The sequence below is a fragment of the Diadema setosum genome, unplaced genomic scaffold (genome assembly GCF_964275005.1).
Source record: "Diadema setosum unplaced genomic scaffold, eeDiaSeto1 scaffold_83, whole genome shotgun sequence".
Classification (NCBI taxonomy): Eukaryota; Metazoa; Echinodermata; class Echinoidea; order Diadematoida; family Diadematidae; genus Diadema; species Diadema setosum.
The window spans coordinates 21,979-46,322 of record NW_027307709.1 but is presented as its reverse complement, the minus strand read 5'-3'; the positions used below and the strand labels follow the sequence as shown (position 1 = coordinate 46,322).

Sequence of the window (24,344 nt, the reverse complement as noted above, 5' to 3'; positions counted from 1 at the left end):
TTTCCATGTATTCATAAAAAGTGGTGTAAATGGCAACCACAAATGCCAATGGGATGAGGGAGTACTGTTCGAGCACTCTCCTTTATTTTGTGCTTGCAAGAGTTGATTAGACTGAGATGTAAAAGGATTGGATTGTTCATCCCTTTTGAAGCATTTCTTTGTATTTTAGTTGTGCTAAGATTTAGCATGCTTTCACAATCAAAACACAAAGTTGGAAGGGGTGATTACAGTTAATTTCAGGACTTCCTGACAATTTCACGAGCGGTTAAATGCGCAATTGTAGAGTACAGTAATGTATGGAGAAATGTATATTCACATGTTCATTATGTCAGGATTAGAGTTATAATTTCTTGTAATTGATAGATCAAGAAACAGAACCTGCCTCGCAAAATTCACAAAAATAAAAACGTCACAAAAATATGGCACATACATGTACAGTACCAGCACACTGGACATCAATCACATGCGAGGATTCTAAAAATTAATTCTATTCTCTATACTCTAAATAAATTCTATTCAGAGTCTTTAATATATCTATCACCTCCTCCTTTCCCTTCCTTCGCTGTTTGCATACCTTCTTTTTTTCTCAGCTCAGTCCTCTGCTTCTACATCTTGCCAAAATATTTCATTTATCAATCTTTCTAAAGCCATGCCATCTGTTACTCATCAATCAATTTCTTTACATGGTATTTTTCATCTCAACATTTTTATGTGTCATCAAAGTATTCAATTTCATATCTCCTGTTACTCCTGCTTTTTTTTTTCAACATCAGGAAAACTGTGTATTCATGTCTACAAGACCCGCAACATTCAAAGCAGTATTAGATACACTGTATCCCTAACAGAGTACGATTTACTATGTTACCACAATCTCTTCTGAAAACGAGTTAAACAGATGCAACTGATCAGTTATTAAAGATGAAAAACCTTTTCAAGGGACTTTAAGAACACATACCTTGGTCCTCTCTTTAAAAAAGTTATGATATTCACCACAGTATGCATATCGGGCGTGTGTCATATGCTTGTCGTGAAGCTACATATTTGATGAGATTGCAGGAATATCATACATATATTCCCGTCGTGGTGCACTTTATGGGGTTATTCGGACCTGTCTGGAGCCATGCTCGCACTGTACATGTATTTTCTAGCCACAATATAAATCATTCAGGGAAGAATTCAATTGAAATTCCTGCGTAGAATCCCGGGCGTCCCTCGTGCTCGCAGGAGAAGTGATTAGGCGGTCCGAGGCAGCAGCTTTCCAACCCAAGATGGGAGCATTTTGTTGCCGCAAAGCATGCCTCAATGTTCACAACATTCCTGTCGATTGTTCCAAGGGGGTACAAAAAAGAGTGAGGATCTAGCTGTCCTGGAGACAGATGCCGAGCGAAAACAAACTGTGCCATGAATCTTCAAACAGCATCTGTGACATACCGATGTTGGCAATGTTGAGAGTGAAAATAATTTGCATACATTTTTGTACTTTTAAATGAAGCCAAAACTAAGGATTACAATTTCTCATCAATGATGATGGCAAAGACAAAAATGAGAGGAAAAATGATATGTTATCATTTTTGGCAGAGATTTTAAGTATGATTGTCACTGCAGCACAATAATACCATGCAATGTTATTCTCAAGACAGTACAATCTTATAGAATAGAAAGAGGAGAGGTATACAATGGAACACTGTCCACTCTTTCTGGAGAGCCTTTTTCAAACCTGAAAGTTCGGAAATATACAAAGAAAAATGTTCGTTGTATGAATTCTCTGCACCATTACTTTCTTTCTTTTTTTTTTCTTTTTTTTTTTTTTTAGCTGACAGATGCAAAAGGATCACATGGGTCCATTTCTACATGTATCCAGAAAGTTGATGGCCTTCACGAAGGAAAGATGAGTGATCCCTATGGAAATTTCATGAGCACAAACAACAAGGGAAACCTTGGTGCTGGAAATGATCCATCAAGTATTCAGATGTCGGGAGCTTGATCGGAGAGGAGTAGCTCTCAAGACGAAGGGGGGGGGGGGGGAGGAAGCAAACGAACGGCTTCGCCCTTTTCTTAGCTACACCCGGGCCTCTTTCCATTCAGCTTGCTGCTCACGCATCGCACGAGAGCAATTTGCGGCATGGCTCATGAATTATAGACGCTTGCTCCCAGCAGAAACTGATACTGGCAACAACACCGTCAACCTGTGATTACGGCCACCTCAGGAAGAGTTTGGGCATTTTCCTCACATCCAAAAGGATTTATGGATTATCTTCCAGCTGGATTCAACAACACCATTATTCAGGGAAAATAAGAAGGTTGCACAGAGTTCACATTCTGGCGGAAACTTTGTGAAACAGCTGTTTCTTTGATTGGTTTGATGGCATCACAGCGCAAACACTTCAATCTACATCCAAACTTTTGAGTTGTCAATGTGTAATCTCCTACAGCTCTCAAAGACAAGTATCATTACTATTTTTTTATGTTATTTAAGTTTTTTAGTCTTGAATAAATCACACAGCAGGCAGCCTGAAATAAAACCTAGTTTACAAAAGGCTTTCAAGATGTGCACAAAAAAAAAAAGAAAAATACATGTGGCACTGGTTCAAAGCACTTTGACTGTGTTCTGTGGAACTTTGCTCACACATTTGAATGGACCTTATTTCTATAAAACAGATAATGCACTGTGAAAGAGCATGCAGTACAGTTGAGGGCATTTTAATACAATGCTGTGTGTTGCATGACAATGCACTATATGCATTGAATGCCGGTGGCAATTCACAGAAATTTCATGCCGAAAAAAGGCCATCAGCTCCCATTCGCAAAAATTTCATGCCACAAATACAAATTGCATCTTGCTTTGATTTGTGTATTAAAAATATATTTAAATTTATGCTACCCATACGTGTATGAACAATTCCCTGCAATGGCACTACGTGTGTAGACATATTTGGAATTGTATATCAAAATAGGGGTATTGTATCAGACCACTGCTCTGCACTGAAATATATATTGAAGAGTTTTTCTCACTACCTAATACAATCATTTTTATCAAGCATCTGTGATCACGAGGAGCCACACTGGTTTACTCACTTAGTAATGGCGGACTTCACTCCGTGTGTGTGTGCTCTACACACTAATGCAACATCTTAAGTTACGGTACAAGAGGGAAATTTGCTAGCCATGAGGGGTAGCCCAGTGCCTTGCATCTCTCCACACAATTACATTGGGAGTATAGCGAGTATTCAAAACAATCTAGTACCTACACTGTACTCATTATATCAAAGCCCTTCGAAAAATATGCAAACTAGTTTTATTTTGTCAGTCAATTGATTATCCCTCAAATGCAGTCAGTGTAATATACATGTTCAATGTATTCTTCGACTTCTCTCTGTTCATAGCACTGGCTTCCTCTTCTTCTTTCCATTCCATACTGAATTCTGAAACCCCTATAGACTTGACACACAGGCCATCAAGTTCCCATAAGGAATTGGTTAATACCTTCGGAAGTCTCTAATTGTCTGTACAGCTCGGGGTCGAAGGTCATAATGTATCCACTTTATACCTTCTGCATGATAGAATGTCAGGTATTCTATAGAATACCTGACATTTGAAAAGCAAATTAATGAATTCTTGCATTGAGATGTTTTTATTAAAACTGATTGACAAATTGCCCTTCATCGATGCAAATAGCCCTTCATCGATGCAAATAAGCCTCGATTATACACTGTTGACTCCAACCAGAGTACCGTGTGTGTGTGATTTTTTTTTCTTTATTTTTTGGACATGGCTACTTCTACGAATGTACTTCATTTACGTCTATGAAGGGTAATTTGTCAATCAGCTGCAATTTACAAATAATGCAATGTTTGAACTGAGTGAGTGATGACTATTTTGTCTGGCGTTAGTATACATTGCAGATTGAGTGTGGGTTCTATTAATTTAGAATTCATTCCATGAATGTCCGTCTTTATCAATCACATCATGTATATATACACACATACATTCACATACACACACACACACACACACACACACACACACACACACACACACACACACCAGGGGTGGATCCAGGAATTCTGTAAAGAAGGGGCAATTAACAAAATTAAAGGGAAGGGGGGCACACACACCCTTCCCCCATTTTCTTTTATTTCGTTTGTTTTTAACAAAACATACAAGGGGGTGGGTGCATGTCCGGTGCGCATCCCCTGGATCCCACCACAGCACACACTCACTCCCTCTGACATACAAACGTGACCTTTGACCTGTGTAACCTGACCTCTGTCTTACCTTCTCTGACTCCTGCAGAATGAGCGAAGGAGGAGGCGAATCTCTGCCTCTCACTCTCGGACACCAATTCTCAACCTGTAGGATATCAAAGAAAGAAGAAGAGATATTACAGTAAAAGACAACAGACCCGCGGGTCTAGCGATCACCTGAGTATCGCAAGTTCACCTTTCATGCGGTCACTAATCTAAATTATTCACAGCTCTACTAAAATTTGACCAGGTATTCTCAAGTAGAAGATGAAAATGTACAATAAAAAAAAGGCCCCAAATTTTATAAGATTCCTTAATTTTGGGGGGATTGGGGCCCCCCTGGGGCCCTCTGGGTGGGGCATGGTGCCTATTTTGATAAATTGAGATCCTGACCCCCTAGGGATGCTACCTGCCAAGTTTGACGAAAATCCATCATGAGGGTTTTCAGAAAGAAGATGAAAATGTACAATTTCAGGCCCCCATTTGGACCTTCCCAACCCAACCCCCCCCCCCTCCCCCGCCCCCAAGAGGGGCACCCCTGGATCTGCCATGAACAAACTTGAAACTACAGTCATTAATGTGCTCACTCATAGTATTATCTTAGCTCTATAACTTCTGATTCTAGAGAAGATTTTTAAAGATTTCTTCATTTTGGGGGGTTTGGGGCCGCCTGGGGGTCCCCTGGGTGGGGCATGGTGCCCACTGTAACAAATTGAGATCCTAACCCCCTAGGAATGCTACCTGCCAAGTTTGGTGAAAATGGGTCATGGGGTTCTCAAGAAGAAGATGAAAATGTACAATTTAGGCCCCATTAGGACCGCTCCCCACCCCCCTCCCCTGGGTCCCAAGGGGGGCACCCCTGATTCTGCCATGAACAAACTTGAAACTACAGTCATCAATGTACTTGCTCATAGTATTAACTTAGCTCTATCACTTCTGGTTCTAGAGAAGAAGATTTTTACAGATTCCTTAATTTTGGGGGGCTTGGGCCCCTGGGGCCCCCCTGGGTGGGGCATGGTGCCCATTTTAACAAATTGAGTTCCTAACCCCCTAGGGATGCTACCTGTCAAGTTTGATGGAAATCGGTCTTGGGGTTTTCAAGAAGAAGATGAAAATGTAAAAAGTTTACGCACGACGCACGATGCACGAAGGGCGATCGCAATAGCTCACTTGAGCCTTTGGCTCAGGTGAGCTAAAAAACCCTGATTCCCAATAGAGTCCAACCCCAGTAATCCCTTCTCCAAATCTTTCTGTCATCAATCCAGACATGGACTGGTATACAATTGTCTATATTGCATATTAAATGTGAAACTTTACAGAAAGTGCTAAACAATTGAATCCTCGTGAATATACAAGGAAATGAAGAAGTCAGGATTAAAATGGCCATCACAATGGTATGATATACACACTGCATATTTTACATCAACCAAACTATTGTTGCTGGAAGGAACATAGATTTACAGGAAGGTGCATTCCCACTGACATGTCACTTCATTTCCATATCATTTGAATTATAAGACATGCAAAATATTATGTAAATCATAGGTGAATAGTAAATCAACAATGCTCTTAAGAGCAGACCTTCAATACAACCTGTTTGAAAATGTTGTGTTTGAGCATACAGCTGTATCTCCAGATATGGCTGATGGAAACTTTTCTTCTTTCCATCCATTAAAGTTCCATTTTTGATTCTTTTTATTTTCACTTCTCTTCCTGTCATGGCTAATACAACACTGGTCTGACTTTTCATGGCAACATTTTCTTCTCAACTCTTTTAGTCTATGGCTGGGTTGGAACATTTCTCAATCAGGTCTCTATTATCCTCATTTCTTAAACATGACCATTCTTTCAAAGCATCTTCATTGATTTCACATTGCACAGAAACAGTTTAAATTTCAAAATGCTATCATTTATGGTTGCCTCAGTATGTACATTGTACCTACAATGGTATTCATTGTCACTTTTGAAGTACCAGTACAATTTATTTTATGATCCAGTCTTGAAGGAATAAACAATGCAAAGCTGATTTAGGAATGACGCTGAAGCAAAGTCATTTCAGTCATGAGACCATGATTAAAGGAGACCTCCGGATGATTTTCAGATTTTTACATTTGAACAACTATAAATTAGTTATACTGAGGACAGAGTTTCAGAATTCGTGATAATTGGGATGAAGAGTAAGAATATTTTCAAAATTTAGAACAAATTGCAATGAACAAGGATGATGGCATGGCAGAGTCACCATAAGAATGCATGAGTTGGGGCTCAAGGAAGCAGAACAAAAGAAGAAGGCATGCATAGATTATACACAGGTGAACTCGCAAGCAAGCGGTATTGTAATGGAATTACACTGCTACCTTTCCGAAATATGTGAACCTTCTATGTCATCATCCTCTTCAGTGTAATTTGTTTAAGGTTTTTCAAAGTATTGTTTCTCTGCTCAAGAACCACAATAAATTCCACAAATCTATACATGGAGTTTTCGATTTATGTACTACATAATGTGAAACTATGAAAATCGTCTGGAATGTCCCTTTAACCCGTTGAAGACGGACTGATTTTGCTACAACACGCATTTCCCATAGACACCTGCCCGAGTATACTCGGGACTCGTCCTCAACGGGTTAATGACTACACTTTTACAAAACAATTTAATACCTTTCAGTTCTGACACTTTTTTTAACCCGTTTAGGACGGTTTGATTTTGCTACAACACGCATTTCCCATAGATACCTGCCCGAGTATACTCGGGACTCGTCCTCAACGGGTTAATAGAATCTGACACAATTTCTTGTTTGCATTTCACGTACTCTGACCCAACAGGATACAGCTTCTTCAACACATAGTGTTAAAGGTCCAAACCAGTAATCAATCATAGGGTACACTGAATTCAGATATAACCCGTTCCTTACAGGGACCTGGTATACCAAGTTCCTGTGGCGTCAACTGATATAGAGGAACCTGGTATATCAGGTTCCCAAAATCTAGACAGGACTGCCTGCATTTGTGGTCTATGTTCATTTTAATTTGCTGCCCAAACTATTTTGCTGGGCAGCAAAACACAAATTAACATCATATCAAAATAGCTTTGATAGAAAGATTAGAGTTCCTTCTATTATTATGTTTTCTTTCTGTATGAAAACTGCATGTATCGCCAGGCAGTACTATTTGCCTTTTTTCAAATACAGTGTGCGCTTGTTTTGCTGTAAAACTCGTATAAGGATGTACACAGCAATCATGGGTCAACCCAGTAGATACGTTTATTTGATTTCGCTGAACCCATTCAGGTGCGTCTTTTGTGTATGACAAACAAGTTTCTGAGCACATCAGCGCACGCTCTATTCATACATAGGGGCTACCTTCTGCCCCATCAATATTTCCATTGTTCAACGGCACGTATGACGTAGTTGACCGCAGAAAGGGGGGGGGGGGGGGTAAATGTACCGCTTGACTACTTTTACGAAGGTGGATTACTCTCTGTCGACCTGCAAAAAGAATCTTGTTTCGGAGCACTGAAGGCGCTCGGAGAATTGCGGGAGGAACGGGATAAATACAAATTCCATAATTTTTTTTTTTTTTTTTTTTTTTTTCAGAATTGGTTTCTTTGAATGCGGGTAAAAGAATGGCTGATGCTAAAATGCACCGCACTGTGTTGCAATACAGAGAGTGCAATGACTAATACAGTATCTAAACACACTTAATACAAACTTGATGCAGTGCAAGCTTAGTACTGGGAGCTGTATTGTACAGAGTACATGTAATATAATCATACACTAGAACATTGAACAGGCTGTATACATTGTACAAATTATATCAAAAACACACAATTTCCCATGCAGCCTGTCCGGCAGGCATCAATATCTGGTAGTATTGCAACATGGGTATCCCACAATGCCGTGCCTTTTTCAACAGTGTTTATGATCACTGCATAACTCACCTCGCTCAGGTACACCCGGAAGGAACACTCCGAGCCATCCACTCCGTAGTGAGCGTAGCACGGGTCCGATTTCCACATGTCACGCATCCACTGTCGGGCAAATGAGATATTTAAAAGAAATGGCAATTACGACTCAAATATGTGATGGTTTCATGACGTTTCCACGGAAACCGCAAAGATGACAGTGATTAATAAATTAAAGCAATTCTACATTCTTTCCTTTAACGGGACTGTACACTACTGGTTGAGGTGGGGATTCATGCTTTGAACATTCCCAAGTGAGATAATGAGAAACCTCTTTTGAAATATGAAAGAGCATGTAATTTTAAGAAGGATTCAATGTTTATTTGATGAAAATTAGTTTTCAAATGGCTGAGATATCCCAAAAAATTGATAATAATAAAAGGCGACAGGCCACGCCTTTTATCAGGATCTCTTTGTTTCACCTTGTTTTTGGATATCTCAGCCATTTCAAAATGGATTTTCATCAAATAAACTTTTGATACCCCTTAGAATTGCATGCTCTTTGACATCTCATAGAGTGGTTTCTGAATATCTCACAAAATGTAAATTCTCATCTCAACTAGAACTGTACACACCCATTAAACAGTGCAAAGTAGAAAGTGTACAATGTGTATGTCAATATTGCTGTGCTTTTATTACATGTTGTGTGTGTGTGTAATACTGTTTATGACCCCTGCAGAGAATATTTGTACATGAGGACAGCAAAAGCCGTTTTGATTTGGATACGCAGCATGAACATGTGATTCTAGTTCAGTTCAAAGTGCACTGTGCTCAAATTCCTACCAGATTTCACATGCAGAGAGTGTATCTTATACATGTAGTATTAAATACGGATTTTTATGAATTTACAAAGAATAGTAGCATTCACACAACATACAATACGTAAGCTTCAAAGTTTTAAACTTTGATGATTAGCTCACAGTTTTAAACTACTGATGCATGTCCACAAGACATCTAATTTTCAAGACTGTATTTTTGAGTTCAACTTTGTGACTAAATCACTGAAAATCACTAAAAACTGGAAGAAGGTCGATCTGAAAGCTGTCCGGAATAGGATTCCCAGAGAGATCACGCTAACTTTCCCAGAGAGGTCACGCTAACTTTTGAGTTTGTTGATTATATTATCATGTCCACAAGACACTAAACTACGAGTTGGACCTCCCCCTCCCCCAGCCCCACCCCCCCCCCCCCCCCACGGATTGTGGATAGAGATTACCTTCTGTTTGCCTTGTGAAATCATTGACAATTAAAATCTTTAAGACTGCATTAAAACTTTTGAGTGCATCTACACAGGGATAAACCACAAGCTACTCATCAAAGATCGAAAAGTAGCTAGCTACATGTAAACCTAAACTTGAGGAGCATTGTGTGAAGGAAACTACTGATACATGGGAATCTGACACAGTATTATGACATTGTATTCATCGCCTTTGGACGGCTCATTTTCATTGCAGCTTTCTCCTTTTACAATTAAGGAAGTGTAATGAATGCGAACTAGACACAAGAAGGAAATGGCAGTAGCAGTGATGAATGTTTCACATAGCATGAATACATGACATTGGGCTCAAGAAGGTATTATACATAGTGTAGATCAGAAACACACAAGATTTGTGCGGAAAGAAAGAAATAACAACAGATAAACTTTGTACAGAAACAGAAGGCAATCCATGAGCTTTCACAGATCACCTTAGCCACATTTAGTCTACTTAACAGCGCGATTTTTAAAATCGCGATATTTTTGTTCCACTGTTTACACCTGAGCAAAAGCATGGATTGCTAAGTTTGAGCTTCACGAAACATCACAATTTTTTGGTCGGTAGACGAGTGGAAGCGTGGGCTATTCATATTCACTGCAGTGCAGTCTACACTGTATTTTGCTCACAGCTAGCAGTTGGTTGGAACGTTGAGCCATTATGGCTTTTTATCAGTCCAATGCATACATAAATTTGTGTTTCTCTCAAGTGTAAACTTACGGTAAAACTATATAGCTTGCTACATTTGTATATGGGCAAGTCCAAGATAATGTCCCCTCAGATGCTCAAAATTCATCTTGATTTTACCAAAAAGTTCTTGATATCATGTTGTAGCCAAAGAGTTAAATCATATATTTCCAGCAAAGAAAATATTGAATTATGCAAATTTATGCAAGAAATATGGCCTTGATTTGCATAAATCAAAAACAAACCTTACGTATGGGACAAATTATAAATATTCATCTAAAATCAGTTGAATTTGTCCTTGACCTAGTTCCTTTATGGACATGACCCCTGTATGAGTTAGTATAATCTGCAATTGGTAAGACAAGGTCAGCACATTAATTATGCAAATTATGCACTTTCCCAGAACATAGTGTCCCATACGTAAGGATTTGAGTATGTTTTTTTAAGTTTTTCTGAAGATTTGTAACATTGACCAATCATACTTTAGGAAGTTCTAATTTATTCATTTCAACTCCAGATTAGCAAAACTAAATGAGGAAATTTAATTAGTCCTTCATCTTATAACTAATTAAAGTCTGCTTACGTATGGGACAAATGCCTTACGTATGGGACATTACATGCAAAGTGAATGGGAAAACCGCCTTTTGACATGGATGCTATATGTCCTTACATTTGTTTGGTTAATGGTTATCTTTGCACCTACTCTGAAGGATATGTCTATATATCTGCCTCTCCTACTCAGTTGACCTCAGGGAGAGTGTAAGAACAGCATTATTGAGTCATTCTATGATTAAGAAAGGAAAATAAAGAATATTCATTTATACTTGTATTTTCTTATTTTCATTACAGGCTGTGCAGCTGGTCTTAAATTAACATTCCCCGTTAACATTTTGATATTGGACATTTTCTTAATTTAGTTATCATTTTCAACTTTACCTCTCTACAAAATGACTTTGTCCAAGAATGGGATTCTCTGAGTGTCATTTTAGGTGCAGTACACTGTTCAGCATGTACCACAGGTTGTACAGCCTCAAAAGCGAAATCAAAACAATTGTGCTTATGGCGCGCATCAATGACAACATTATAGGTCTTACTGAAAAGAAAAATCACTTAAGGTGTGAGCAGGTAACTTTGTCAGTACTAGAATTGATAGCAAAGGAAAAACCTTATGAGAATACTTTTTATTTTGATATGATTGTTAATATTTCAACTGCTCACCCTCAGAATATGTCATGACTTATCAAGGTCATGAACATGATTTCTGAAAATCCTGTAAAATGAAGACTATAGTTTACATTTGCTATAAACCACAATATCAATACTGATTCTGTGGTTGGAGTGCTAAAAACACAAATTACACAAACAAATAGGGAATTCAATTTTCTTTTCTATTTTGTGTTTGAAGAGACAGATGTGCTCTGAGACACCTTCATCAACTCATACTTACTTTGTACCCCACATCTACACAATTATCAACATACATTGCAATCTGGTAGTGTATGATCAAATGAGGTTATTAGAATTTATTCAAAATTGTAATTTGCAGATCAGTGAGTTACTTAAGTGTTTCAAATCTAGATTTGAATGTGCAAATGATAATCTTTCCTGTATCACTACACAAGCATGTATGTATGCACAAAGTAACACAAATTTTGTCGTCTTTGGTTTCATAGACACGAAGCCAAGCAATTTGAAAAAAAAAAAAACAAAAAACAAACAAACAGCATTGGTACATACATTCTTCTATCTCCTTAAAATCTAAAACTTTCATTAAAATTTGATTGATTTTGCAGTTCAGCTAAAATTCACATGGCAAAACATGATGATTACAGAGCAAAATGAAGTACTCTTGTTGTTGTGTTTTGTGCTGCATTTCAAACAATTATAAAGCTTTATAAAAACTTAGACAACTTGCAAGGTAAGCCTAGAGCTACTGAAAGTACCCACTTCAAACTGTATTTGCAAATTACATTGTACATGACATTTGATTCTAAAGTTGAAATTATCAAGACTACAAATTAGTTATTGTACATGTACATGTATGCTATATCAAGGTCACAAGCTAGAATTCGCTTATTTTTTTTTCATTTGATGAAAAAATATTGACTAGAGTAATTACAAATGGGCTAGAAATAGAGTGTCAGTATACTGTATCTGTATGTGTAGACATCATGAGGACAGTGTTGATGCATGAGGGAATCCAAACTAAGACATTTGATTATAAATTGGTAATTACTTTTATTTGTTTTATTTTAGCTTTTGCTAGGTACCTGAACCGGGAAAGTACCCACCTAGAAGTCTATTTCATTTGTTACATGTTGTAGCATGATTTGTGGAACTGAATATGACACTATGGGGAAATTTAAAGTCAATCCCATGAATGCATTTGTGCACTAAAGACAAATGTCCCATACGTAAGTTGAGCCATGTCCCATACGTAAGGTGTACTTTCGTTGATTAAACCAACTTCATGAAAATATGCTTTATTCTTTTGCAGTGAAACTTTGCTGAAAGATACTTCAGTATTGTACCTTTCTTCACTTCCAAACAGAACTTGATCAGTAAGGTACTTTCAGAGAATTTTCAGTTCAAACTTTATTTTGAAAAATCCAGTTTTTCTCTGGTCCCATACGTAAGTTGGCATATTTTTCTTAATAAAACCATCAACCCAAGGTCAAATGACATCAAACTTAAACACAATATTCTTCTCAGGGATACCAGTCCTCCTGATGATAAACAATAAAATCCAAGTGCTCCTTCATTACTTTTCAGAGGTTTGAAATCTCTGAATGTCCCATACGTAAGGTGCGCGATATCTTGGACTTGCCCATATCAGATCACATACGTAGCAGGTGTGTAAAACTTCAGCTTAGTATGGGCAAGTTGATGAAAGTAGCATTCAGGAGGATCATGAAATTTTGCCCATATGTCGAAAGTGAGAAGTAAAAGGTTCGTTTTTTAGGACTGGTATTTCATCAGGCGACAGCAAGAACTCACCATTGTTTTACCGACAATTGTTACGTACTCCTGTATTCTACAAAATCAATGTATACCGAGAGCAGTATGGGTACTCCCAAAATCAACGTATTTCTGGGAGAACATTATTTTGTTAAGTTGTTATGGGGTGATGATACGTGGTTGGAGAACTTCAGGTTTGTTACTAGTTTTCATATAGGCCTACAATATAGTTTCATCAGGGTGGTGAGAGACCACGAGCCGAGGATCGGCCGTTTACCTGTACAGCATGTACCCTGTACTCTGGGCAGCGGCAGACGTACTCTCTACATGTTCCAAAGAGGGATTGGGAGCGCGCGTAAAATCCCAGTGCAAGCCGATACCAAAGGTCACGTGATGAAAAATTGCGATATTTCTACAGCTTGGGTTTACACTTGCTTAGCAACTTGCACCCAAATGTTGCCATTTTAGAAAAATCATGATTTTTTCCAAGCAAGTGTATAAATGGGCCTCTTAAATAAAGTGTCTTGGATACCACCTACTTACTGTACAGTGTCAATCCACCTCACCCGGCACTGATCCCACAAAGATTTATGTTCTGTGTGAACATACAATGTCCAATGTACAGGTGTACATTCAGTATTACGGGTTACAACACTCTGTCTGTATCATTCAGTTTCATTTTCTACAAGGTACAGTTATGCAAATACTCTGTACGAATGAGACCAGATAGATTAATTACCTGATATTAGTGTTCCTTAATGAGCCTTGCTCTTAATCAACTTACACACTGTAATTTTACCTGAGAGAATTCAGCAGGTACCTTTAATATACAATGTATGTAATGGCATTCACGGTCTAGTTTCTTGTCGCATATTTAAACATTTATATGTGACCCACTACAACAAAAGGATCCGAAAGTCACCGACGGCTGAGCCGAGAAAATCAAGTTTGAAGTCAGATCATCAAAATCGGTCAAAACCATCAAATTTCTGTTTTCGGCATAATATTGTACATAGTCTTGTGTCTCCTCTATCATCTGTCAAAATTTTGAAGCTCAATGATTAAAGGAAAGGTAAGAAATTAACGGTTTTCTGGGCCATGATTTTCCAACTTTCAACAGAACAGAAACGTGTCCGAAGATTTGGATTTAGCGCCGTAGATACACTTGTAAACTCTGTCCCTAGCAACGAGGAAGTGATTATATTGGACATGGTCTCATAAAATCATCAATATCTCCGCAACCAGGTATTTTTCTGAATTGTTTTATACATTAAATTAAAGCGGAAGAGTAAGGACACAATGTCAAGTCGTTTTCAGAAAATCGATCTCCCTTGACTTTCGGATCCTTTCGTTGTAGCAGGTCACATATATATTAAAGTCTACTGATGCTAAACTTTACTGAAATATTACATCTCAAAACACAGATCTGCAGAGCACTATCAGGCCTACACTGGCTACATTTCTTTTTTATAATTCACCTTCTTTGTTCTTTGAAAAAAAGAAGAAAAAAACACTTACCTTCATTTTAGCTTTGCAGCTTGAGAACCCATCCAGCTCGGCATCGGTAACTGCACAGTCCATGCCATTCACTACCAGTTCTAGAGTACCGCAGATAACGAGACAAAAATCACACTGAATTATCCCCCATTGTATAATGAATGTGTGGATAAAGTAATGCACTACAGACGCTGTATGTGCATTTCAAAGAAAGCTTCCAGGTATTACTGCTGAAACATTCATCATGACAATCTCAAATAACAATAACAACAATAATAATAATAATTGTGATATTGATAATAATAATAATAATAATAATAATAATAATAACAATAACAATAATAATAATAATAATAATAATAATAATAATATAATAATATAAATAATAATAATAATAATAATAATAATAACAATAATGATGATAATAATAACAATAATGATAATCATAATAATAATATATTGATGTAGATTTTGATTCATCCAGGTAGTATGCTAAAAGCGTGTAAATTAAATCTGTTCGACTGGACTTACTTGTGAAAATCACGGAGAAAACGGAGAAAAGAGTCAGGAAACTGTTTTCTCCGTGATTTTCACAAGTACAATGTAAGTCCAGTCGAACAGATTTAATTTACACGCTTTAATAATAATAATAATAATAACAATAATAATAATAACAATAATAATAATAATAATAATAATAATAATAATAATAATAATAACAACAATAATAATAATAATAATAATAATATATCTTTGCGTGGTTTGACAAAGACAGACTCTACAGATCTCTCTACACTGTACAATGTTGATCACTGTCTGGGTTTCTTTACAAGATTGTTGTTTTTTTCCCCCAGCAATGTCTGGTAAAAAATGTTGGTGTTTCTACTCGACAAACTACAAGTTGTACTTCTACAGTTTGCTACAACTACAATTATACAACAATGGCAGTGGAAAGAGTGAAAATACACAACATTTAGATGTGATAGCAAACTGTTTGTAATGAGAACTTATAATGATGATAATTAAAACAAGGATCAGTATAAAAACTGAGCACTGTCATCCTTGTTTCATCTTGCTGTACTACTTCTACACTTGTACCACTACAGTGTATTTCTAAAATGACTAAGTACTGTACAACAACATTGTAGAATGATTTAAAAAAAACAGTAAAATTTGCCATCATTATCACAGTGACTATAAAAACTCAAATACATGTACTTGTTTGTGACCTCTATACTATATTCTTCTTGTGAACGTACAGTTGACTATTTTTTTAAAGGGGATGGCTGGTAACCGATCAGTGGGAATCAGTGGGAATGCTGAGGGATGATTGTGCCAATCCTTGTGGGATTCATTTAAGAGTACATTAAATATCTACTGTTGTGTGAAAATGATTTGCTTCAGAACGGTCTCATATTCAAGTAATGTGCAGTTTAATGCCCCGTCACTGTACAGGCATGCTAACCTGGAAACATTAAACTGCACATTACTTGAATATGAGACCATTCTGAAGCAAATAATTTTCACACAACAATAGATTATAGGCCCGAATTCACGAAGGTGGTACAAATGAAACCATGGTTTAAACCATGGACAAAAACTGTGGAGTGCCAAGTGTCGCACGGAATATTTTGTTACGAAATTGGTCATTTCGTCGACAAAATTACCGTTTTGTTAACAAAATTATCATTTCGTGGACGAAGTGTTCATTTAGTTACCAAACGTTGTCATTTCGTTACAAAATAATCATATCATTGACGAAATGACTGATTTCGTAACGAAATATTCCATGCGACACTTGGCGCTCCATAGATTTTGTCCATGGTTTAAACCATGGTTTCATTTGTACCACCTTCGTGAATTCGGGCCATAATGTACTCTTAAATGAATCCCACAAGGATTGGAACAATCATCCCCCAGCATTCCCACTGATCAGTTACTAGCCATCCCCTTTAAGTTTCTTTTTTTTTTTTACTTTCTGCAATGCCATTCACCAAAATGAAGCATACACATTTTTTGAAGCAATGAAAAACGGATACACAACAGTGACTTCACAGATACACACAAGTGAATGCTTCTTGCCACATGTCCATCAAAGTACATCATATGAAAGTGTACAGTGTACCTTTGCCTTCACAACCGAAGACAGTACATGGGTTTAATAGAGTAGTTGCCCCCTCTAATCAGGACAATTAAAAGAGGTCCAAAATTATGTCATGTCTATACTCTACTTTGATATTCAAGTACAATATATGAGCTTTCACATTGCACTGTAACTTGTATGCAGGAATATCATCTACAGCACATTGCGCGTGATATACAAATAACATACAATTTCGTACAATGGACTGTGTGTATTCATTGATGACAATGTTTACATCACGTTCAATGGAAAATTTTGCTAACTAAAAAAAAAAAAACAAGAGACCCATGGGTCTAGCACTCACCTGAGTATCGCAAGTTCACCTTTCACGCAGTCACTAATCTAAATTAGTCACAGCTCTACTAAAATTTGACCAGGCATTCTCAAGTAGAAGATGAAAATGTACAATAAGGGCCCAAATTTTTGAAGATTCCTTGATTTGGGGAGATGGGGTCCCCTGGGGCCCTCTGGGTGGGGCATGGTGCCCATTTTGATAAATTGAGATCCTGACCCCCTAGGGATGCTACCTGCCAAGTTTGACGAAAATCCATCATGATGTTTTCAGGAAGAAGTTGAAAATGTATAATTCAGGCCCCCATTTGGACCTTCCCAACCCCCCCCCCCCCCCCCAAAGAGGGGCACCCCTGGATCTGCTACAACCGTATGAACAAACTTGAAACTACAGTCATTAATGTACTCACTCATAGTATTATCTTAGCTCTATAACTTCTGATTCTAGAGAAGATTTTTAAAGATTCCTTCATTTTGGGGGTTTGCCCCCCCCCCCTTAGGGGCCCCCTGGGTGAGGCATGGTGCCCATTTTAACAAATTGAGATCCTAACCCCCTAGGGATGCTACCTGCCAAGTTTGGTGAAAATGGGTCATGGGGTTCTCAAGAAAAAGATGAAAATGTACAATTTAGGCCCGATTAGGACCCCTCCCCTGGATCCCAAAGGGGGGGCAGCCCTGATTCTGCCATGAACAAACTTGAAACTACAGTCATCAATGTACTAACTCATAGTATTAACTTAGCTCTATCACTTCTGGTTCTAGAGAAGAAGATTTTTACAGATTCCTTAATTTTGGGGGGTTTAGGGGCCCCCTGGGTGGGGCATGGTGCCCATTTTAACAATTGAGTTCCTAACCCCCTAGGGATGCTATATGTACCTGCCATGTTTGATGAAAATCGGTCTGGGGTTTTCAAGAAGAAGATGAAAATGTAAAAAGTTTACTCACGACGGACGACGGACGTCTGTGAAGTAGACAAGTTTTATGTATTTAGGATTCCTGTGTTTTGCTCTGTGTTTGGATATCTCAGCCATTTTAAAACTGATTTTCATCAAATAAACTTTGGATACCTCTTATAGAATGGCATGTTCTGTATCATTTCATATGGTTTCTTGGTATCTCACAAAAAATGATAAGCCTAATCCGCATCTCCACCAATACTACACCATCCCTTTAATGTACATGTTTGCTCTAATCATTGAATAATGAGGGTGGTGAATTTTAAAGCTGTTGACATACAATGTATCATACATTACACACTGAGGGGGAAATCCCCTGCTGTAGGCATTAAATGCAGAGCACATCATGGGGTTGCAATGAGGGTTGTGGCAAAATTCTGCCTGCCTTGTGCATCTGAATAGCAACAGCACAATGGTTACCTATTCATGCTCTTTTGACCAATTCTTTCCCCTTATTTTTCTCAAAGGAAAAACCTCTTTCAGTATGCGCACTGATGCGAGAGAATATTTAAAAGCACAATTGATATTCACAGGACAAGGATTTTAAAGGAAGCAAAACAAAAAATTGAATAGTTTGTACATTTTTGTGTTGCCTGTTCCTTTATAGTCACACTGCAAGCGCAGCTGTATACACAAAGTGAATACATGAGTGAATTCATCTCTTCATAAACTGAGGAGAAATTGGCAGTGGCAGAATATGTAAAAAAGCTTTCAAAAATTCATGGTAAAGTTCACTATGGTTGGAGTATTTATTAGTTTTAATACAAGATGTTACATGTACAGTTTAGTACCCATGAAAACACATCATTCTTGAAGACTGTCAATGCTTGATGACCATCAAATTGCATGTCAGTCCACAAGTACACTAAAATTGTGAAGATAGAATGGATCTGGTAGAGATGGAACATTATCAGGAACAGGTCAGGATATTCAGTTGTAGATGATAATCATACTGCTCTTTTTAAAATCAGTCAGATTTTTCAGGAGTACATATTGACTGAAAGAAGCAACAAATGTGACCCTGCACCACAAAACACACAAAAAGTCGCCAGACATGAAATTTTAGTTAAGAGCATATTCTGAAAGAGCAGACTTTTAACTTTAAAATGATGTATAACTCAAACCAATGTGACTCTCCTAACCTACCTAAATATTGGAAAGAAGGCACACACTCAGGAAAAGTGTGTACTAAGAAAAGAGGCTCTGAAGTACAGTGTCTATTCAAGCGCTTTACTTTACCAAGCCGTGCTGGCTGTGCCATGAAGGGGACAAAAGACAGGATGTAAACCACCAGAGTAACAACAATGAAGGGATTATCAGATTGAACTGAAATTGATCATGCCTTATTAACACATTCTGTCCTTAATTAATGCCAACTTTCAAAGCAGTAGAGTTATCCCTTCAAAAGTTATAGGACTTGAAAGTGAAGAGTGTGTACAAGGTTTTTAAGAAATGAAACAGGACTCTAAAGACACACTTAATCACACTATTCTGCCAAATAATGTTCCAGAAAAACGGCTAAAAAGCACACTTTCCTGCCCATTTTATGATCTCAAATTTTAGCATAATGTAGAAGAAGACTTGCTCTTTCAGAAAATATGAAAAAGTCAACATCGGTTCGGTTGACCCTATTCACCTATATTCAGTCCTCACACAAAATCAGTGTGTGCGACTTTTTGTTCGTTTTGTGGTGCACGGTCACAAATACACGCAACTGCACACTGATGAATACGGCATCTGGTGAAATGGCTCTATTGATGGAAACATAATTGGGACATAGAATTTAATAAAAAAAGAAGAAAAGAATCTTTGTCAGTATCTCTTTATTGCACATTCTCTTTGTAGTCTTTCTTCTTCTTTTTTTCAGCCAACAATGAATGAGAGTGGTGAAGCACAAGAAATTTATATTGTAGAGTCACATGATTTGTATTAAACATTGATTAATGTCAGAGTGGTACAATAATAACACTCACTGATGATTTGGGACACATGTTATACAGCATGTATGAATGTACGTAAGCTGGCAATTTTGACAAATATCTTTTATTATGACTAACGTATGTCTCATTTGATCTAACAGTCTGAAACTTCTACCCTCCCCCCCCCCCACCCCATCCAATGTATCAATGTACGTACACAGTGAAACAGGTGTACAGTGTACTGCAGTATTTTGCATGATAATGTTTCATGCAGACACACTGTGAAATATTGTACGGTGTGACATCCTCAATACTAAGAAACTAGGGTCGTGGTAATTCAAACTGCATAAGAAATCCAATGTATGTATGCCAGATTTGATTGAGCGTACGATATGTGAAATACGATCCATCATACAGTGGTGTAAGGCTGAACTGACCCGACACATTTTGCACATGTCTCTTCCTGCTGGAGATGTACACTGTAAAGTGCATATAAAGTGCATGTCATTTTATGCACCAGAAATAGCTGTAATTGGTGAATGAGAATGGTAGCAAAGGCATTAATAGGTGGTGTATCATTACCTTGGTATTTCACCAATGAGATCTGTCCTACAAAATTACTGTGGTATTTACTAACACAGCTAAATTCTTCAACGTGTATGCAGCAAATGACTTTTGATATCAGAGTGAGTCACTGAGTTATTATGGCATTGAAAACACATCCTGCAATGCTACACCTCTGATGATCTGTTTCCCCATATCACGGACGCATCAAATCTATACATCTTTTGCTTTTTATCTTTGTCCTCCTGTATGTATCCATGCAATAGTACAGTTTGCAGCTTGAATAAAATCTTTTAATAGCAAAAGTGGTGAGGCAAGATACTAAAATCACATCATGGTTCGAGGAAAGAAAGGAAATATGAATGACATGTACAGTTTTGTATTTCACACACACATCATTGAAAACGAATGGACATTGAAGTGCATTGTAATGTATTGTATTTGATCATGAAGGTGGAAATACATGTGTATTTGATCCTTTCAATACCTGGACTTCATGGTCTCGATATACAATTACAGTGTACAATAGTTTTGTATGATCACTGATCAATTTACCTACGTACCATGTATTAATATACAGCTGTAGCAGGAGTGACTATTAACAAGTCCTCCACAATGTTTTAATGGAAACTTCAGAAAATGATGAGATAATATTTAGGGTCCAGAAATCATATTTTGAGAGATGTATAAAATAATCATAGTACACAGCAGAGCAATGACAGCAGGTCAAAGGTACAGGTCAAGTACAAACGTACTTGTAGCTAAAGATGTATGGTTTGTCAACCTCTGCATTCTTTATATCATAACATACTGGATCAATGTAAAGTGAAGACCGATCACACTATGGGGCCTATACAGACAATTATTGTGAGTGAAGTACAGTGTATTCAATGTTCATACCATTATCAATGCTCATTAAAATGCTTACCTGAAAACATATAAACTGGTCTATTTACTGGTGTACGTATAATGCGTTACAAAATGATGATAATGAATCATACAAATGTATGAAATGATGATTCTAATAGATACAGCTTCTGCAATGAGAATGATCAAATGGCAAAGGAACAACTTCAAATCAACCAAAATCATGTCATTGACAAATTCACACAAGTGTAATTGTGGTCTTGAATGAAAGGAAGCAAAAGATCAGTGTTACACCATGGACCTATACATACTTGTAGATGATGATGTATCTAACATACAATTGTATATATGAATGTATCAAGCTGATACAAAGATGATATCTTAACTGAATGTCGGCAGATGAACTTGCAATACTTTGCATGAGTGGCTTTTGAAATTTAGCAGATTGAAGCGGATTCATGATTAGAGCTTTGATACATGTACATTGCAAATGCCATAACAGAGCGATTAAAGGATGAAGTCAGCACGACATTATTGGGGAAAAATGCATGAGACTGATCTTGGCCATTTCCTACCACACACTTGTTTTGATTCACATTACAAAAATCTGTGCTTATAATATTTTGAAAGTTATATGAAGATCATTGATGAAGTCACAGTTACCTAATTATGACATCACAGATTAATTATTCCTATAATTTTGTGATGTCTAGAATAAAGATTTGGGATTTGCCCTGCCCTGCAACCAAACCAAGTGCTCTAAAAAAAAAAACACACACACAAATGTGAAGAAGAGACTAAATTATCAAAAAGTGATGAAAGCAGCTTTAAAGAATCTTCTTGTGTTCTCTTTGATGAACACCATCTTTTATCAAAATACAAGTAATGTTCTTTGAACACAACATCCCTTCACCAAAGGAGTGTTTTATTTAATACTGCAAAATTTAAGATTTACAAAACTGCAGCAACACCACAGAAATTGTTAATATCCAGTCATCATGCTCAAAAGGAGTAGCCTACACCAAGGATATTTTGCACAGCTCCGCAAATGGTAACTCTGGGCCTTACCATAACTGTTCAGCACCGCAGCTTTGCGAATGATCTCTAACCTGTCCTCCCAATCCATCAATGTCACGTTGATGCGTTCACTACCTTTGTCTGCCAACAGAAGCCCCAAGATTCACATAAATTTGTGATAACGATGTACGATGCAAGGCAGACATCTGTGACTTTAACACAAATTTCTACTTTTATCTATCTCAGTACCTCCTTTAAATGTAATAAAGTGTAGTCACTACACATTATATTGCAACTCATTTATAGCAGTCCATCAATTTATCAGTTTATATATCAATAGTCTAAATGACAATCAATTTGTCAGTATTGACCATCACTGATCACAACATATATAGGCCTAAAGTATAAATAATAAATCATGATAAAAGAGTGAATTCATCAATTGTTTAACTGATCTGTGATCTAGTAGTTCTGTAAGGCTTTTGGTGTACAAACATGTATATTATGTTCGATTACTAACATGAAGTACGATTTGCACAACAGATCATAACCTCCCTATTCAGACACATGCCATTTTATACCAAAACTTGATAATGAAATGGCGTTTAAAGAATCATCAATATAGCCGAGAAACCGTTCAGACACTAATTTCGACCATTCTGGGAAACGTCGTATAGATGTGCAGTTTCCCACTGCACATGCTGTTAAATAGTCATGAGTGACAGCTGTGGGGGTCACCTTTCGTGCGCACTCCCATCAAGCCCCACCCAGTTATACCGTTCTATGGTCGCCTTACGTTCAGACACACACGGAATACTGATTCGTTATCGAGTTCTAGTTAGAAATGATGCTCTGACCGTTGTTTCTCTATAACAATTATGTTGTTTCGTTAGTCAGCGTTCAGATGTATAAATTCATCGTATAGCTATACCGTTTTGGTACAGCTATACCGTTCTCGTATTAATTTTTTGCGTCTGAATGCCCTGATAGATTTGTAGCCATGATTTAAAGCCACACTTTCAATCTCAACAAAAGAACCTAAGACATAAGAAAAAAATAAAGTTTAGTTCTAAAGATAAAAAGCCAATTTTTCTTCAGACATTTTGGAGTACAGAAAGTGACAAGGAAGTCCTTGGTTTTCCTTGTATCTTGAGATTTTGCTGCATAGAAAAAAACAACAATAAAAGTTTGACCTTTGTTCACCATAAAAACTATTGTTCGCCAAGACTTGACTTTGATCAAGGGTGTACATGTATAATGTAAATATCAAAGGCCCTATTACCGGGCTTGTGAAAGCCCTGTATGAAACATTGTTTGATTAACATACATCTGCAATGTAGATAAAACTTGGCACATATGAAGAAATTCAGCAAAGATGCAAAAAAAAAGAAGAAGAAAAGACAGCAGTGTAAATATCAATATTGGTTCATCACACAAGTTTAAGGACTTTACTGCCCATGTCATGCATTGCCACTGATGTCTGTTCGTGGCTGAATTAGTGGGTTACTAATGACGACATTGCCGATATCAAAACAGCCTGAAATCATTGAAGGTTAATATTGGCATGAAAGGACATTTGGGCACAAGGCAGGAGCCCAAAGCAGAAAGCATCTTGAGAGGGAGAGGAGAGAGTTGTAATACTAACCACAGCTTTAAAACAGCTAGAACAGTTGTTTGTTTATCACTACACTAATCATGAACAATTGTAATTGTACTCCCATCCACTCTTGACCTTGAGTATGTACTTTGCTATTTGTCAAGCTACATGATATCCTTGAAGATGTGGAACAAATGTTAAAGTTACATGACTTTTGTCAACTTAATTCCACCAGCAGGATCAACTCCAGTGACAGTACAGAATCAACTCTGATGATATTGACACTGATAATGAACTCATGTGACATACACTGTACCCCCCCCCCTTCCCCACCACAACCACCACCACCACCACCATTACCATCACCACCTGCAGTGACCCCCCTGGTGA

At 37.5% G+C, this 24,344-nt stretch overlaps 1 protein-coding gene across 1 annotated transcript in view; it reads right to left on the bottom strand.

The window, feature by feature from the left end:
- Positions 1–4,275: 4,275 nt before the first annotated feature.
- Positions 4,276–24,344, bottom strand: part of LOC140245952 (alpha-1,6-mannosylglycoprotein 6-beta-N-acetylglucosaminyltransferase A-like) — a gene marked incomplete at its 3' end in the record, with an annotated part of 34,179 nt that continues 14,110 nt past the window's right edge. The window contains exons 4-7 of the mRNA XM_072325412.1: positions 22,409–22,498; positions 14,622–14,701; positions 8,182–8,271; positions 4,276–4,350 (exon numbers count right to left, since the gene is read on the bottom strand). Coding sequence (XP_072181513.1) covers positions 4,276–4,350; positions 8,182–8,271; positions 14,622–14,701; positions 22,409–22,498 — 335 coding nt within the window. The remainder of the gene's footprint in view (positions 4,351–8,181; positions 8,272–14,621; positions 14,702–22,408; positions 22,499–24,344) is intronic.